General features: G+C 39.1%; 1 protein-coding gene across 7 annotated transcripts in view; it reads right to left on the bottom strand.

Annotated features, from left to right (window-relative positions):
* The window catches only part of RBMS3 (RNA binding motif single stranded interacting protein 3), a 703,797-nt gene that overhangs the window by 321,094 nt on the left and 364,444 nt on the right, over positions 1-18,259 (bottom strand). The window contains exon 1 of one of the 7 annotated variants that reach the window (XM_059846709.1): positions 4,553-4,839. The exons of the other annotated variants lie outside the window; for them this stretch is intronic. Coding sequence (XP_059702692.1) covers positions 4,553-4,581 — 29 coding nt within the window. The 5' untranslated portion in view covers positions 4,582-4,839. Of the gene's footprint in view, positions 1-4,552; positions 4,840-18,259 lie in introns of those variants that run through there. 7 annotated transcript variants of the gene reach the window in all.

Raw genomic sequence — 18,259 nt, 5'->3', positions numbered from 1 at the left:
CATAGATAGCATGGCACTGCACTGCAATTTGATAGACTTAGTACAGTGAAGAGGGAATTTGGGCAGCTACAACTTGTTATATAAAGCAACTAGACCATAAAATAGGTATCTGTGTTTACCTTGCAGAGGTTAAGACTAAAAATGAAGACTTAATAGTAAGTATCACAAAATCCAGGTAAAAGATCACAGAAGATGGCATTTATGGACAAGCATAAGAAATCAGAAGAATAAGTAAAATAATTTTATTTCTCAAATCACTGATACATCTTCATTGTTGTTGAAGAGAACTTCCCTTAAAATGCCCTTTCCTACATTTTTTTAAAAGCATTATTGATACTCTGATATATTGGGCTTTCATTTGGAGGACTTTTCCATGAAACACAAGTTTCTACATCCACAAAGGGCATATTACTAGGAAAGATTTAAGAAAAAGATGTCTTCTAATGGCAAAGCAACACCTATGGAAAATAACCAACATCAATTACAAACTATTGAAACATAAGGCAAACAAATACTTATTTGGTTAATCTTTATTAATAACAATATAAATTTGGTGTTAGCAGCTTCTGCTTGCAATCCAGAAACCAGAATGTGTAAAACCTTGCTGCTATTCCCTTCTCTGCCTCAGGAGAAAATCCATGTCTACCACTATACATCAAAGAACTCAAGAACTCTAAGGGCAGCTAGAACACTGTACCACATATTCAATAACACACCCTTCTTTGTCCCATGGGTCTCTAAACATCCTGAGAAAATCAGGCAAAACAAAAACCAAAACAACCAGGGAGACAAAGAGGGAATGGTACCATAACTCAAAGTGTAAAAGAGACCTTTAGGTCTGGAATCAAGAAAACAGTTTATTACCTCATGAAGGGGAGTAGCACCTACAGCAAAGACTGGGAATGGCCTAACTAAACATACTCTTTGATACCAGAAAAATTTGAGAAATAGTTCTCCGCTGAAGTTTCCACACTGCAAGTGACATGCAGCCACTCAGCTTAAGATAACAGGCACTGTCTCTGCACCATTCATGAAAGCAGAGTAAGGAGAGATGGAAAGTGAGACTTTCCATTTCATTTCACTGTTTTTCCTCTGCCTAAGAATACACAAAAGCATTTTTCCATTTGACTTTCATTTGAGGAGGAAAAGCATGCTTTGCTTCTTTTTGTTTCAGTCTGAAACTAGTCAGGAGACGGAGGAAAAACTGACTTAAGGGTATTAATAATTTGTGTAAACTAAGTCAAGCCCCAATTCAGATATCTTTTACGAACCAAAAAAGTCAAACAAGCCTTCCTCCCCTTCACTTCTCTCCCCCACCCCCCCTTTTTTCGCTGACTGTAGACCAGAAGGATTTTGGGCCCTGAAGACAGGCACAATCCATTGTTCACTGCACTATGAGAGGTACATGGGCAGGTAGTTGAGAATCTATTTTGCCATAGCTAGCTCCACTCCAACCAAATACACAACAGATTTAATGTTAACCATGACATCACATGCTTTTCTAATCTCAGGTGTCTCTAGAATTGGGACCTTAATACTCACTCATGTTCCACTTAATTTTATAATTCTTCATGGTAGTACCTGAAGTTGACTTTGGCCTCTAAGATATTAGATCACATGTCTTTAGAAGGCAAAGAAAAATTTAGTTCAGTGATTTATGGCTGTTCAGTGGGTCAACCTACCCAGCAGGAAATTTGGCCCTCGTAGTGCATCTTCATTTATTTGATTTACTTTGATTTAATATCAAGTACATGAAAAACATGCAAAAACACACCTATCTTGTACAGCAATGCACCTTTGACAGATATATAGGAAAAGAATCCAACAAAAATCAGTGGCTAACCCACAACAACCTCAAATAAAACACAACTTCTACCTAAACTTCCGCCAATAAAAACTGACACCCAGCCCCCATTTCAGTCCGGCCACTCCTAATGAATTGATATGTTTATCCATCCAAGTCATGTGAGAGCTAGAAGTTTACATTTCTTGCCAGCAGAGACAGGCATTTGTGGTTGGTTCCACTGCTTTTATTACAGATTTCACAGAGTTATTTGCTGCATACTGCAGTACTACAAACACTTTGTTGCACTAGAGATTCTACTCACGGAATTCTGTTCTGGTCAGGAAATGCTTCTCCCCACAATCAAAGTTATGTGCACACCTTCAGTTTTGCAAAAACAGACATCGGAGTGGTAAGAGGCACCACAATAACAAACACTGTTATAGGCAATTAGCCATATGTCAGCGATTTAATCTACTGCTATAAACCCTGAGTGTTACCACAAGAAAGTAATTGGAATTAATTTGGCCACTGTTTTACTAAATATTTCAAGTAATTATTCTACAGTAATCAGAACATCAGTTCTGATGAAGAATGTTAGTTTGCATGCTGCATGAAATCAGGAAGGTATTTTGTTCCTACAAACACAGTCATATTTCTTTCTCTCATGTGTGAAGTACAGTATTAAGCTATAGCTCATCTCCAAAGTTGTTTGGCTTTCTGCTTGTTTTACCTTTAACCGTGATTTGATCACCCAGAAGTAAAAAAAAATTAATTCAATGGGAATGCTCACAAAAATAAGGATAAAATGCATCTCAAGAGTTTACCTCTTTTTCTTTTATATTTAAATGGAAATTATTACAAAGTTTAACAGCCTGCACACCTGTGTTCTACAAATTACTGATACCATTAATGTAAAGAAACAACAGGTATGGTCTCCTTTTTGTGAGAAAGTGTGAGCACTATTTTAGTACAGTTCATGGAAGTACTCTTTCAAAGATATAGAAACAAAAATTCTGGTCATAAAAGGATGACTGAATTGAGTCCACCTCAATGCCTCAACCCTTTCAAAACAATGGCTGTATCATTAATGATAACCTACTGTATCACGCTATCCAAGGAAATAGACGCAATGAATCTGAGCTGGCTACCTCAAGAATGTGTCTATTAAGCATCTGAATTGAAATGGCTGTTCAAAAGGTTTCCAGGCACTCTTCCTGAAGTGTTATCTAAATGTACAGTAAGCACTAACAAGATTGTTCAAGTGCTTTTAAAAATCATTGTAATTATTTATATGCAATCATGCTTTTATTTCTTTTTTATGTAATAATTTTCCTGGAAAACCAGGTGGTCAGATTTTGAAAGAGCTTCGAGAGCAACTGCATAGACTAGGACTTCACCACATTAATGAAGAACCCATGCAGTGAAATAGTGACTAGTTGTTTCTCATAATATATAAGGACTGCCCAGAAAATTATAAAGTTTAAAATCTGCAGGTTCCAGAATAGAGAGCTACACTGGGGAGATATTGCCACAGCCCACACTGATGCCCCAACAGAGACATCACTACAAAAAGCTATTGGACAGCTTCTAGGAGGGAAAATCTATCATGAAATTAAAAGCAAAGACACATTTGTGCCCTGGAAGTCACATACCACCAGAAACTGTTAGAGGATACCAGAGTAGCATCATCACATGTTGTCCCTGTTTTAACATCAGGCACCTCCCCAGCTGCTAAAACAAATTCCTATCTGGCCCAGCCCAGCCATGCTTACATTCCAGGAAAACATGCAGTTGGGGGTGGAAATACCTTCTTAGAAACATAACCAATTTTACTTTATCTTGTATATATCAGTGAAACTGTTGAAGTCATCTCACATACACTATTAAAATTACAAAGGTCCCTTAAAAGCTCTTCACTTACCAATAGCAGTAACTGACACCATGTCACACAAAAGGCAGAACTAAGGGAAGAGCTCTGCACAGAGAAACAATCTCCCTGTTCCGTCCTGGCTATAGAGCTATGTCAAAAATCACTCTGGAGAGCCCCATCCCATTGCTCCCCACGTTTTCAGACTACTCAGCAGACTCAGGAAAGATGCAAGCAATGCAAAATAAGCCCTTAATGTATGTACATCAAAGCAGATCACTTTAAGAGCTTTCAGGCAGGCGGTCGATCAGCACTTACACTGCAGACAAAGCTCAACGCTCATTTCCAGGAAGTTATTTGATAACTGCTGCTAAAATGGAGATAGTTCCTGAAGGAAACCATTCAGCTGTGAGTGATACCCCTTGGTAAGATGCATGAACCTTAACCACAGCCAACCCCAAACAGAGGAGAATTTGCTGTCTCAAAGCACTCAAAGAATTGGAGCCATTTCTCTTCCTGCCTGTGAGAAGCTAGGGGGCAGGGAAGGTAAGTGGACAGCTAAGGTTAGGAGACAAGTGACATTCAGCTAAGGGCTAGCTCAAGGCAGAGGAGGCGGGTGCCACCCACCCCACTGCTGGCAGGCAACACGCCAAGAGAGGAAGCTGGCTGAGTAACAGCTGTGACCAGGAGCTGCTGCATCAAAAAATGGATTTCCTAAGAGGCCAGGCTGGTGGGGGCCATGCAAACATTTCCAATTTTCCATGTCATTATGGGAAACAAAATCTCTGGGACAGGCACAGCTTATTCCATCTTTCAAGCCAACCTTGAGGCTGGCCATAGCTACTCCTGTAACACAAGACGTCTGTAGGACCAGACAGGATAAATCTCTCACCACTCACCCGACTCTGTGCTGCACTTGTGCTGCCATCCTCCTCTCCAAGGCACTGGGTTCACAGGCATGTACAACATACAGCTTTTACCCAATTCCAACCACTGCTTGTAGGCTTCAAAAAAAAGTGAAGCTCGGAATTGAAACTCAAGTTGCCAGTGTACAGAACTCCTTCTTGCTTAGTAAAAACCAATGGAGTTATCAAGTAATTTCTGAGTTCAGAGCTTAACAATTACATCCCCAGCATCTGAGTTCACTCAAAGCCTCAAGCATTGCTGCGAGCACAATCCACCCAACTGAAAACTGTCCGCGTTTCTGGGCATTTAGGTAATGTATGCTTTTATCTTGGCAACTTTTGTACTGGGATGAATTTGACCAGCAGTAATTGGATTTAGATAAGCAACTCTGAGGCTCTTTCATTCTTGTGAATGAATATCTAAATAGCATAACCAGGTTTATTTTGTTTAAAGCAGGCTCTATTAGGCAAATCCTAAGTTTTGGGAGAAAATTAAGCCCACATTATGAAGACCTAAAGTATGGAAATAACTGCTGTTCAATTTCTTGGAAAGACATTTTTCCTATAATACATTGTTACATGAACTTACAATACCCAAACACATACAAAGGGGAAATTCACTCATAAAAATTCTTTTTATATATTTGCATGATAATTTCTGGGCATTTCATCTACTGCATGGCATTTTAAATGCTTACATTTTTTTACCAAAATATAAGACATTCTGTCCCTCAACAAAGACTGAGTTGCTTTGTTGCCCTTTCTCTGTATAGTATTTTTAATTTTAAAAAAAGCTAAAAAACCTGAAAATTTAAGACAAAATTCTCATAGTCACACAAAACTATGACAACAAAATACATGCCACTCAGAGCACCTCACACAGAGCAGTGCATGGTTTGGGGAACAAACAGAAGGAGCTACTTGCAGGGAACCGATGGTGTACTGGACTGACAAGACCATGCTTCTGTAAGAGTTTAACATATGGATGCTCTGTCTTCTCTAATTACTTTGGTCTGGCTGTCATGTTTACAAAAATCATTCCTTCACTCAGTAAAATACAAGCTTTTCACACTCTCACAGTATCCCACTGGACAAAATGTCCAGCACAAAGCTGAATAAATACATCTTGCAATGGATGAGCAACTGGCTCATGGGTTGGACACAAAGGGTCACAGTGAATGAGGGGACATATAGCTGGGCATGGTCACTAGTGGGGTTCCACAGGGCTCCATCCTCAGCCCAGTGCTCAAAATCTTCATAAATGGCTTGGACGCAGGACTGGAAGGGATACTAAGTTTGCAGAGAATACTAAAGTGGGAGGAGCTGCTGTTTCTCTCAAGGGCAGAGAGACCTCAACAAATCATAGGACTGTGCAATCACCAACAGTATGAAGTCTAACATGGGAAAGTGACAGGTTCTGTGCTTGGGACAGGGCAACCCTGGATCTACGGACAGACTGGGGAACAAGAAGCTGGAGAGCAGCAGTGCACAAAGGGACCTGGGGGTCCTGGTTGATGGCAAGTCCAATGTGAGTCAGCAGTGCCCTGGCAGCCAGGAGGGCCAGCCCTGTCCTGGGGGCATCAGGCACAGCATCACCAGCCAGGCAAGGGAGGGGATTGTCCCACACTGCTCTGAGCTGGGGCTGCCTCACCTCGAGTCCTGCATGCAGTTTTGGGTGCCACAATCTAAGAAAAGTATAAAGCTAACAGAGAGTATCCAAAGGAGGGCTGTGAAGATGGTGAGGGGTCTAGGAGGGAAGCCACATGAGGAGCAGCTGAGGACTCTTGGTCTATTCAGCCTGGAGGAGACTGATGGGAGACTTCATTGCAGCCTGCAACTTCCTTGTGAGGAAGAGGAGGGGCAGACACTGATCTCTTCCCTGTGGTGACCAGTAACAGGACCTGAGGGAGTGGCCTGAACTTGTGTTGGGGTGATTTAAGTAAAGGTTCTTCACTCAAAGGGTGACTTGGATGATCCTAGTGGGACTCTTCCAATTCTGCACAGAGTATTCTGTGAAGTTAGTAAACAATCTAGACTGACAACCTGTCCAAGAGTTTCAGGAATGTCACAAAAAAAGGGAGAGGGGCCTCTTAAATCTTTTGTTTGTACATCTAAACCAGACCTGGACTTTCAGAAGGCATCCTGAGTCATTAGCACCAATTCTGAAAGGGCAGCTCAGCAATTTTGAAACTGAGACCTTCTATTTCTGATCCTAACAGCACAATTAGAAGCCTCGTTTTAAGCAGAAAGTAATGAATATCATAGCAAGTGGGAAGAGTGAATTTTCAAGAGAATGCAAGCTGATGAATCTCTAAAAAAACATATACATATTCAATAGTATCTTCTGGTACAGATATTTACTACTAAGGGTGTAGTGATTTCACTCATGCATAGGCTGATTAGTCACCATTGTCCCACATCTACTGAAAATATATTTTTTGGAACTAGGAGAGAGAAAAAGCTACAAAATCCATAAAATATATATAGACATTATATAATATGTCTATAAACACTATTATTGCTTTAGACAAATAAAATCCAAGATCTTACCATTCTATTGAAAAATGGTTCCACATTAGGAAGAAAGAACCTAAAAAGCTAGTTCAGATTATGAATCATGCCATTTACAGATCATATTCAGAAATTCACTTTTCAGAAGATGCAGGCACCATTCATCTCAAATCACAGGGCTCTAATGCAGCCCTGGAAGGCTGGGTAAGGTCCTTTGGTGCTCTTTTATTGAAAATAGGGAAAACTTAGTAGTTTTAGTGAAGTTTGCTTCTTGTAAAATTTCAACAACCTCAGAAAGATAATCCTGTAAATGAACAGGCATGTAAAGAAACATCTATAACTAAAAAATTCCTCTGCTGTTAAAATTCTAGCTTTCCTTTCCAAAGGAAAACCTACTGCTATTAAAGCCCAGGAATGTGTCTCGCCTTCATCCTCACTAAATTGAAAACTTGTCTCACATTAAAGTTAGAAATGTATTTACAAGACAACACATATTTACCAAGAAAGAGAAGGTCATACTTCATATTCAAACTAATCTGCATTTATATATCTATATGTGAACCTTCACCTCTGGAAAACAATTTCATATGAGTGTGTACAGGCTTGAAGGCTTATTGCAATTGTTTTAAGTATTTGGGAAATTAAACCAGGTAAAACAGAAGTTGGAGTAAATGAAATTTAAACAGATACAACATTTATTAAATAGTAAGACCTTGAATTTTCAGACCTGCAAGATGTATAAAATTTTAGTAGTTCGCAGGTAACTTTTCCTGTAACCTTGTCCCTTTCTTTGCCAAAATCAGAATATTAATTTTTTGAGCATATAAATGAAATTAAGTGGTTTAATCTAACACTTTCAAAAACATCAAAAACATGTTTGAACACAAAACATTTTTTGTGTTCAAAAACATCAAAGATATTTTTTTCACTGCCTTCAGTAGGTTCAACCTTAAATCCTACCAACAGACTTTACAATAAGGCTATCACACCCTTGTTACCCAGGACAGAATAAAACACCACTTACTAATGTGGCACTCCCCACAACAGCCTGACATTTTACAGAGCAGAGTTTTTCCTCAGCTTGTTGCAAGTAAGACACTTGGCTATTAGCTGCAGTTTCTATTCTAAATGCTGTTTTTTCTTAATTAGTGCCATGTATTATATTCATATTAAATCTGTACATTTAAATATTGAAGCTATTTAATACTATTTAAAAATTAATTACATTATTGTATATCATATCAAAATTATTACATTTATGTTTTTACTTTGACAGAACACTATGTTTTTCCCTCACAGTTCTGCCATGACAAATAACCAGTGTTAATAATTAATTAGCAAAATATTCTACAGTTGCTAAATTAAGTATGGAAAACTAAATTCATGCACAAATTACTAACGATGATTTCATGCAGTACAGTTCAGTTCTTTTTCTGGGCCATCATTAAATCTTCAATTACTAATTATTCCACATTTTCAAGAATTCAGATGTCTTAAAAAATAAAACGCAACTTTTGTTTGCAGACACTTAGCAGTGCTTCTAAATTTTCCATATGATAGCAGGCACTACTGGGAAGACAGTTTAGGGATCTGAAACCCTTCACAGAATGTGTTTTACTGTAGCGTGTCACAAATTATAATGCCACGCATACCGTTAATTTTCAAAAGGCAATGGATTTATTAAAAGTCCAAATCTTTTCTAGGATAAAGACACTGCTCATCAGCATTGGAAAAAAAAATGAAGCAGTTCTTCGAACTTGAAGAACTTCCTCTATCCAACAATTCAATTATTTTAGATATTGTGGAAATATTCCCCTCCTCCCTAACATATCATTCCAAAATGTAGAATTTATTTGCTTTGTATGTTCTAGCATGCTGTGCTGTCTTTAATCCAATTTCTCATTCACAGTCTTGCTTACATTGGGAAGATTCATTGTTAAATTACAGTTGGTATGAACCAGCATGCCAGCATACCATGATATTAATCTCTAAAGTGTTCAATCATTTAACAATAGCCTCATTATTCAAGGGAACTCTGAGAATTCAGTTTGCGAAGATTTTCTGACATTTCACTAAAACAATTTACTCTTAAAAGAATTCAATGACTGCAATATATTGTAATATATATATATGTATATATACATGCCTCAATCAGATGGTTCCTCTCTAATAATAGACAAGAAAAAGAAGAGGAATTGAAAAGAAAAGGAATTACAGATAAAAGCAAGAATGCCAGCTACCACCAGGGACCGTGAACTCAAACTGATAATTTAAAGCTAAAGCATTTTATAGGGTTCACACAGAGGCCACTTGAGTCAAATGTGTGAGTGAGACTTCTTGAGTTCACACAGTTCCCGTTTCATTATTTACAAGTTAGAAAAATCCAGGTGCTTGGGTTGTCTTTAGAAACAATATAGTTTTGAGGAACTGTTTCTTCAGTATTTTACATTGCAAAATACATCATTCGGGAACTAGATCATAGAAAATATTCTTTTTCTTCAATATATTTCATTTAATCCTTTTATTTCCAGGGCTGGAATGTCACAGTTGTATTCACTTTCCAAAGGCTGAACTTTGAAAAACGTGGCACAGAGGCGCATATTTTTTTTCCGCCTGAAATTTTCAAGAAGAAACAGCAAGAGCTTGGATTTGGATTTTTACAATTATGCGGGCAAAAGTTCACACCGCTCTCCCAGAACTGGGACAGAATACCTCTGGGCTTGAGTTCCTTTGAATTGTAATTCCATCTAGTATATTTATAAAAGCAAAGATTTTTTAGTCCATTTATTTGTACAACTCTAACATAATGACAGGCTCAGGAGAGTGTGTGAAAGCAGATTCGATGAGCTATTTGTCCGTGATACTTTTGAATCCTCATGCACATGTACAATTTCAGGCATGTTGAACTTAAACAGGACGACCGACATTTCTCAAGGTTAAATTATGTTTGTGGGCTCATAAATTAATGTGCTTGTTTGGTGTGCAAAGTCCTCCCTACAGCCTCGACACAGCAAACAGATGTACAGGACATAGAAGTGCATGTTCCCAGTGAGCCAGGGCTTTGCTTTCCTCAGTGCAAGGCCTATAACCACCACAGTAATTAGTTTGAAGAAGACAAATCTGCTCTGACTGGTAACTCACCACAACTCCCAGGTATTCCCCAAAACCTTCTCCTGAGCGATAGTTATGTCAACCATTAAATTCAAACTAGGCAAAGCTGCCCCACACGTAATATTGACACACAATTTATCAATCATGTAATAATATTTTTTATGCTTTCAAATCCACTAAAAACTTGCAAGTGAATGCAGCATTAAATGAAGTCACCTGATATGAAAACACATTTACGGGTTTAAAAAGATAATTGGTTTAGAGTCTTTATCTATTGTATAAATTATTACTCACTCTTTATTATCCAAAGACAGATTGACATATTTGAACATATTACCCTCACTATGTCAGGTGAATAAATATCTTTGAAGGGGGAAAGCTTATTGAAAGCTTCACTTTGGATCAGATTCTTGCTTTCCAGACATGTGGCACCCTTCTGCTGGCTCCAAGGGCTGCCCTAATTTACACAGTTGGAGCCATTGCCCTTGTCTTGAAGCGTTGAAGATTTACTTTGAGAAAACATCAAGGGGTAGGTTGTGCAGCATAACTAACACACTCTGTAGCTCTCTGCTCATCAGTCAACACTTCTGAGCCTAAGAAAAACAAAATTTAAGTTAACAAAAATCTTGTGCCAGCTGCTCCCACTGGACACATTGGCCACAAGTCTTCTACAGAAGAAAAGCCAACACTGGCAATTGCTGTGCTCTGCTGTGGTTCAGTTTGTGCCCAAAAACAGCCAACAGGGACCAGGAAAGGATGAGACAAGCCATGGGATTCACTAAAGAAATAAACTCTTTATAGCCATAGAGTCTTCTGTCCTTAAAAGGACACATGGTTGGTTCTGCTAGACAGAACCCTAGAAGGAAAGCAATAAAGAGATGCATTGTAGCCCATCCTTTCTGAAATATCCATGGGCAGATCTACAGAAAGGCTCAAGAATTTAAATACTTTATGTTTCTGCTGAAAAATTTTACCCCAAGAACATAAGACTCACTGAAAAAACACAGTGAGCCCATTTTGAAATCTGACCAGTAATGCTGAATTTGGAAGCAATTTAGCTTCAATTGCTTGGGAGCCCTCAAGAAAAGACTTTTGTATATTACTGGCTTCAGGCATCTTCAAATAAACTAATTAAATAAGATACAATCCTCAAACCATATAAAGATACACATGGAAAATCTGAGACCTCATTCTGAGTATTAGGCATACTTTGAGAGAGAGAGAACTGTGATTCACTGGGATAAATCCATGTCTCAGAAGCTCACTGTCAATTGCTCATTAATGCACAAGAAAAGGTAATTAAGTTAATTTTGATATTAAAAAATTACAAATAGATGAGACATCCTTTTCTTTTGCTTATATATTTCAAGCCCCTGTTATAGACTCAGGCTGTATTTTCATGCTTCTATGTAGAGCCATGAGGGAAAGAAACCTACATTTTTATAAGAATTGAAAGCTGAGTTTCCTACCTTATCACATGCCTAAGGAACCAAGGTTTAAGAAACAAATACTGTGAACCTAGCAATAAAATTTTGAGGCATGGCAACACCAAGGGCTACATCTTCATCAAATATTAGTGAACAACTTCAGCTAGAGTAAGAACGCTGCTTGACAGTTGCATGGTTTGGGTCCCAGAAAACAATCCCAAGGAAAAAAATAAATTATAGCAAGGAAAAAATCCAGCCTGTGATCTATTCCCTACTTTATAAAAAGACCAGGATTTAAAGACAGATCATAACTGCAGTGCTGGCACTCCTCACTTAATGCTATCACACACATAGATAACAAATATGTCCTATACAGATAAATTATATTCCAGCATATCTATTCTGCAAAATATAATCTCCCAAAGGTGCTGGGTTTGAAAATTAGTAACACAAAATTTACAATGATCACCTATAGCAGCAAGCTGCCTGCTTTTTGAACATCCCATCAGAAGCAGTGAAAGCACAAAACCCATGTAAAAAGGTCACAGTCATTCTTTATGGAGTCAAACACATATCCTACAAGAAACAGGCAAATACTCTGCAAATATTTACAATGGTGAATGACTAAATTAATATCCTGGACAGTCTTGAATGCACCCAATGGCCAGCTTTCATCAACCTAGCACTTGCAGTATCAGACCATGTATTCATGCATTCCTGAAACATCTTAGTCATCAACAGCATTTGCACTCTTTCTTCCCACAGACTCAGACATTGGGAGTTTCTGACCCTTTCCCTTTCTGATGTTCAAGAAAGGAAGTTCTCAAAAGACCAACATCTTGAATAAGAAGCCAAGGCAAAAGAAAATGTCAGCTCTAGCTACTCATTTCCCATATGCCTTTGCCCTTCGCTTTACTTGGGCTTGTTCCAGAGACCACAGAGATCAAGAGAAAAACCTGTGGATTTGCCCTGTTTTGCAATTTCTGAAAGCCATTAAATGTTACTCTACATGTAACATTCCATTTTGTAATACAATTTCCTATGTTCAGACTTCAGTTTCTTTGTGATTCCCACATTCTCAGGACAACAGTTTCTTTGTTCAAGCTTCCATGTTTATGGTATGTTATCTTATCTCTGGTTTAGCCTTTAATATTGAGCAGAGTCAGAAAAGAATCATCCTCTTGTTTGAGATGCAAAGGTTTATGTCTGCTTACATTTTTAAGATACACAAACATACCTTAAAAAGTCTAAGAAAATATACTCTTATTAATGCTGTTATCTGAATGATGATATTTAACCCCAGTTGCAGCTTAGTTCCCTTATCTCCCCTGTGAAATAGCTTTTTTTTCCTCTAGGATGCTGTCACGTTAGTCTCATACCAGAGTCTGAAAAAACTTTCTCCAGCTCTGCAAAGGGAACAGCAAAGTTGAATTAGAAGGAAATTCACAGAAGTGAGAGTGAAGCAAGCTATTACAGTCATGGGAGAGGACAGGAGAATTTTCATAGCCTCGAGGCCCAAAGTTGAGAGAGACACTCAATGTCACAGTGAAACTGATTCAGAGAGAGACACAAAAGCATAAGAGTGGAGAACGGCAGGAAAATTCAGGCCCTAGTCTGAAATCCCAAACTGCACCAGCACATGGCGAGGAACACAAGGACCTGTCCACACCACAGCCACGCCAGTTTTGCTGGAGAACATGGCTGTGTTCTCAGCTGGCTTTGACCTGGTCCCAGGTTCCACTGCGTGGCTCTAAAACCCAGAAGCATCTTCAATAGAGGCTCCTTCAGGAACTGCATGCTGAGAATGTGAAATGCACACTACTGACTCAGTTCTGCATGCTTTCCCCCATCTAAAAGAAAGCACTTAAAAAGAGAGAAAAGAATCATCATTTGTTTAAACCCCAGGCAGGGTTCTCACCAACCTCCCCATGTCCCCCATGCCCATCCTTCTCCCTAAGGCTGATTTCTCACCCACCTCTAAGATTAGTATGTTCAAGACCTGCTCAGTTTTAACAGGGGAAGAAAAAAAGCCACCTTGAACAGAAAGCCTTTTGAGTCTTCCCTTACTTTTGAAGCCTTTGTATTTTTTAATCCCTGCTCTACCAATTTTGTCTCCCTTTCCCCTCCTCCCCTTCAGTGGAAATTTTCTACTCTTTACAAGCCTCTCTGCAGAAAATTGATTTCCCCTAGGATACAGCCATCCTACTGTTCTATGCATGGTCATTAATGACCATCCTGTTCACCACAGAGACAGACACGGTGGCACTCCTCCCCTGCTCCTTAGCACAGCAAGCACACTGGGAAAAATTGTAACAGCCTCAGAGCTCAACCATACCAAGAGTTCATCATCCCCTGAAAACAGCATACAAAATCCCCAAATGAGCTATTACAAGAATAAAATGATCCTTGCTGGTTTCTGTCGCTCTTTACTTCCACTGCATTAGATTGAATTTTTTTTTTTTTTTTAATCTCTCCCAGGTAACAACCATTATGTAGTTTCCTCTCTCCCAAAGGAGGTTGTTCCCTTCTTCCCCCACATGGGAACAAACCTTAATCAGATGTTACTTGGACTCATACAGGTTTTTACCAGGGGACTGGCATCAGGCTATCCAAGGACAGAATGCATTTCAGCACAGATTGCACAACCTGCCTGAAGATGCAAGAAGATACCTGGGTGCTGCACTTCTTGCCATTTCAGCTGCTTTGCAAGTAGTGTACCTGCTGGCTTCTCCATCTTAAATGTAAGGTGGAGATCTGCCATCCTTCATCTGATTGCAGCAACATCCCATCCTTGGAGCGACAGACAATTCTCCCCTTCGCTCTTGGTGTCTCTGATGCCAATGGGTAGCGCAAAATGTCTGTACTTACAAAACTGCTACAGCCTTCTCTATAAACATCTTGTGGATGGACTCTAAATTGACTCAGCTGCTCCTTGACCCATGAGGTTCTGGTAAGAACTTCCTTTTGTCCCTGCTGCTACAGGGAGGTACAATGGAGGACTCGAAGTCACAAACTACATTACTAGTTTCAGCAGGACCAAATATAAGGAAAATTATTTATAAAGATAGATATAGAGCTGGCTTTTGTGCTTTCTTTTTAACATTCAACTTGGTTCCAATGAATTTACATTAAATAAACAGGAGCAGTATCTTTAAATCAAAAGACAAATTTTAAACAAAAGAAAACCTTTTTAGTGACTGTGATCAGAAAAAAACCAGCTCTAAAAATTAGCTCTGTAACTGGAAGAGGGCCTTAGCTACTGAACTGTAACTTGATCTGAAAAATGTCAACACAGTGAATGCCTGATGCAGCCCCTCAGAAAAGCTGGGGTGGGGAACTGCCCAAACCAAGACATTCATATTTAAATCTCACATTGTCCAGATACACTTTGTATATTGTGCTGTGATTTCTTTATATAACTCAATAATTCTGGATGATATTAACCAGGGAAATCCTCTGCATACAAACAGGACAATCCACCCCACTGTAGGTCCCATAAAATCACACGCTCTGTGGAAATTTCCAAATACCTCGACACAATATGGGTGAGTTAAGGATAAAGTTTCAAGCCTGAACTCCATAATTTCCTGTCTTTTGCTGGTCTACGCAGCCTTTTAATGCTACGTTAATATCATTTCTGTGGGTGTGATTGAATTACCCGCCACTCCTAATGCCAGCATTAGTGAATTTCTGTGTAACAGGAGAACACACTTTACTGCTCATACTGTTACTAAATACCATTAAGTGGAGCAGCTGCAACCCTCCTGATAGCAGGACTGGAGGGCTACCTCGTTAGGAGGGGACAAGCACTTTACTGCTGGCACACAGCCTGAATCCCAAGAGCCCTCAGCACGTCCAATTTGCCCTGATGTCCCCACCAGGCAGACTGCCACAGCATATCCCTCAGCCAGAAAAGGTCCCCAGGCCTGTAAGTCTGCTGAGATGCGGAGATCTCTGACATGCAGACATCTTTCTCATAGTCTCAACATCCCGAGTCCTACACGATGCTGCCGTGACTTGGCAGCTTGAAAAGATAGAGATGTATTTACTTGGTGACCTTTTGGCTCCAGGTGCAACAGAGGGCTGCTAAACTGTCCACTGAGAGCATGCCTCACACTGGTTGGTGACAGCTACTAACTAGTGGCACAGTGCTTTAAAAATCCCCTTCCCAAGTCTTTGTGGAGAGATTAAAATGCCATACGTATGTGAATTGTAAAAACTCCACAGCAACCTCCAAAAGGAGATTCAACACGGGTTTCTCATCAATACCCTTGCCCTGCTAACCAGCACCTACTAAACAAATATGAACCTGACTATGCAGACACATCCCTCTTTGGAGGAGGATTGCATCAGAGAAGAGAGGAGCAATGGAAAAAAAAATGAGGGAGGATGAGGAGTTTACACATAGTTGGCTTACTACACACTGACAGACAAAATAATCCAAGCAGTTGCAATGAGCTGTAGTTACACTTCCTGCCTCTCTAATCCACCTCTTCCTCACCAAAAAATGTCTCTATGCTGCCTATGTAGCTATACTTGACCAGAAGCAGTGGGAGATTCAGCTGCTAGCAATCAACTAACCATAGCTCCATGGGAACAGGATGCCAGGAACACAGGAGGGACAAGAAATGTGGTCCTGTTATTGAGAGAAATTCTTGTTTCTCTATATCTAAGTTCAGTAAGAACTAACAAACAAACACAGGAATCTAATAACAATTACCACTTGCAAATCCCATATTACAAACGAGAAAGTTTTTTCTTACCACTCCATGAAAACAGAGATGGAACAAACTACAATTCCAGAAAGTGCTGATAGCATTTACCAGCTGTATCATTACAACCTTCCTCCCACGTCTCTAAGACCTGCTATCAGTTATGTCTGTAGTCCAATTCTTATGTTAGACAATGACTAAAATCAGCATGAGTAGAGTGTCCTGCTTTCATTTAATCCCCACCAAGGACTTGGTAATTTTCCATTTTTTCCACCACAGGCATAATTTTTCCTTTCCATCTAGAAGCACTTGCCTTGACTTTATTTTATTCTGAGTCAAGAGATTGTTCTATATCAATCTTTCATATCCTTGAACTGGCTGTATGTTCATATGTGATAGGAATTATTTGTTACAAGGCACTTTATTTGTTCCTAAGGCACTTAGTAAACTTTATATTGAAATATTTGTGTTAAATTATCATTAAAAAAACTTCCTAGCCATAGTCCATTTAATTGGCAATTCTAAATTTGGTGTTGATTTAAGAAAAGCAGAGGAGACCTGATACATTAAAGGTGAGTAGAGAAATTGTTAGGTGTGGCTTAGATACAAATTCCTTACTTTTAAAAGTAAAGCATCAAGGGTGCTGCAGTTTTCTCATTCTGTGGGGTTTTGTTGCTCACAGCCAAGGATGGACAGACGCATGATTAACATTAAAGGTAAACAAAACCTCAGAGGTTTAGAGATGAGCTTCTGCTTCTGACATAATGCCAGTACCAGTGTTCTGTGATCTCACAGAGTGCATGTGGCACTTGCTGACACTCCTACTAAAGACACTACAGCAGCTTTTGAGTATCATTTCTCCTGCTTAAGAACACAGATGTTCCAGTGATACATAAGGACATATGCAAACATACATAAGCTAAATATAATAACAAATGCCCATAAACATGAAATAATTAGTTTTAAAAACATTTAAATGATGCCTGCAATCCTTGATGAAATTATCTGGAGAAGGCTGGAGAAAACTGTCTTACAATCAGATACTTAAACTGCTCCATCTACTTGGATTCTTAAAGAAAAAAAATCTGAGAAGTGACTGCATAAGTGCATCTGGGAGAAGAATGGAGCAAGAGAATTCAGAGAGCTCCTTAATCCCATACATGAAGAACAAAGCAAAAAATTAAGACCAGAAACTTGATTTGCAAGTGGGTTAGAAATTCTGACCAGGGAACATGGTTAACAGGAACAAACTCCGAGCAACAGTGGTAGGTTTGCTGTTGTTTTCATATCTTCAGTTCCAGAGTGGGTGCTGTTCTGGAACACAGTCTTTATAGAAAAATAAATTTCTATGCTTAGTCCAGGAACAAAGAAGGGAAATTTGAAGATCTTAATCAACCAAAAAATTATGGTAGACTGTCCCTCGGTCTCTTCTGGATCTTAAATTCTATGACTTTGTGAATAATTTTATCCCTTTTAATTATTAGTTCCCTCCTATAAAAAAGCTAAAAAAGTTAATGTTCTTCTTGAATCAATGAATTACAGAAAATAATTGAAGTTTTATAATTGGATTATAACCCCAGGAGAATATGGAAGTGCTCAACTGGGAAGCTGAAGTAAGGAAAGCATGTCTGTTTTCTTTTTTTTTATATGATCACCAGGCAGTAATAGCCATAAATGCTTCACTTATTACCTGCATCACACTGAAACATAAACATGCCTGTGATTCTACAATAACTGCTATTTGAACAGACTGCTGTGCTTCCATGAAACTTCCATAGACTTGGGTGTCTGTTGGCAGAAACCTTATTTCAGACTAAGTCCTATAATTGCACATTGCTATTGCCTTCATTGTTTTATTCAGGGTTGCCCCCAGAGCTGTGACTAGATACCTTCCAAGAGATGCAGAATTTAGAGGTCTCCACATTGCCTAGAGCTCCTGA

This window comes from Haemorhous mexicanus, chromosome 1 (genome assembly GCF_027477595.1).
Source record: "Haemorhous mexicanus isolate bHaeMex1 chromosome 1, bHaeMex1.pri, whole genome shotgun sequence".
NCBI lineage: Eukaryota > Metazoa > Chordata > Aves > Passeriformes > Fringillidae > Haemorhous > Haemorhous mexicanus.
This window is presented reverse-complemented; position numbering and strand designations above follow the sequence as displayed.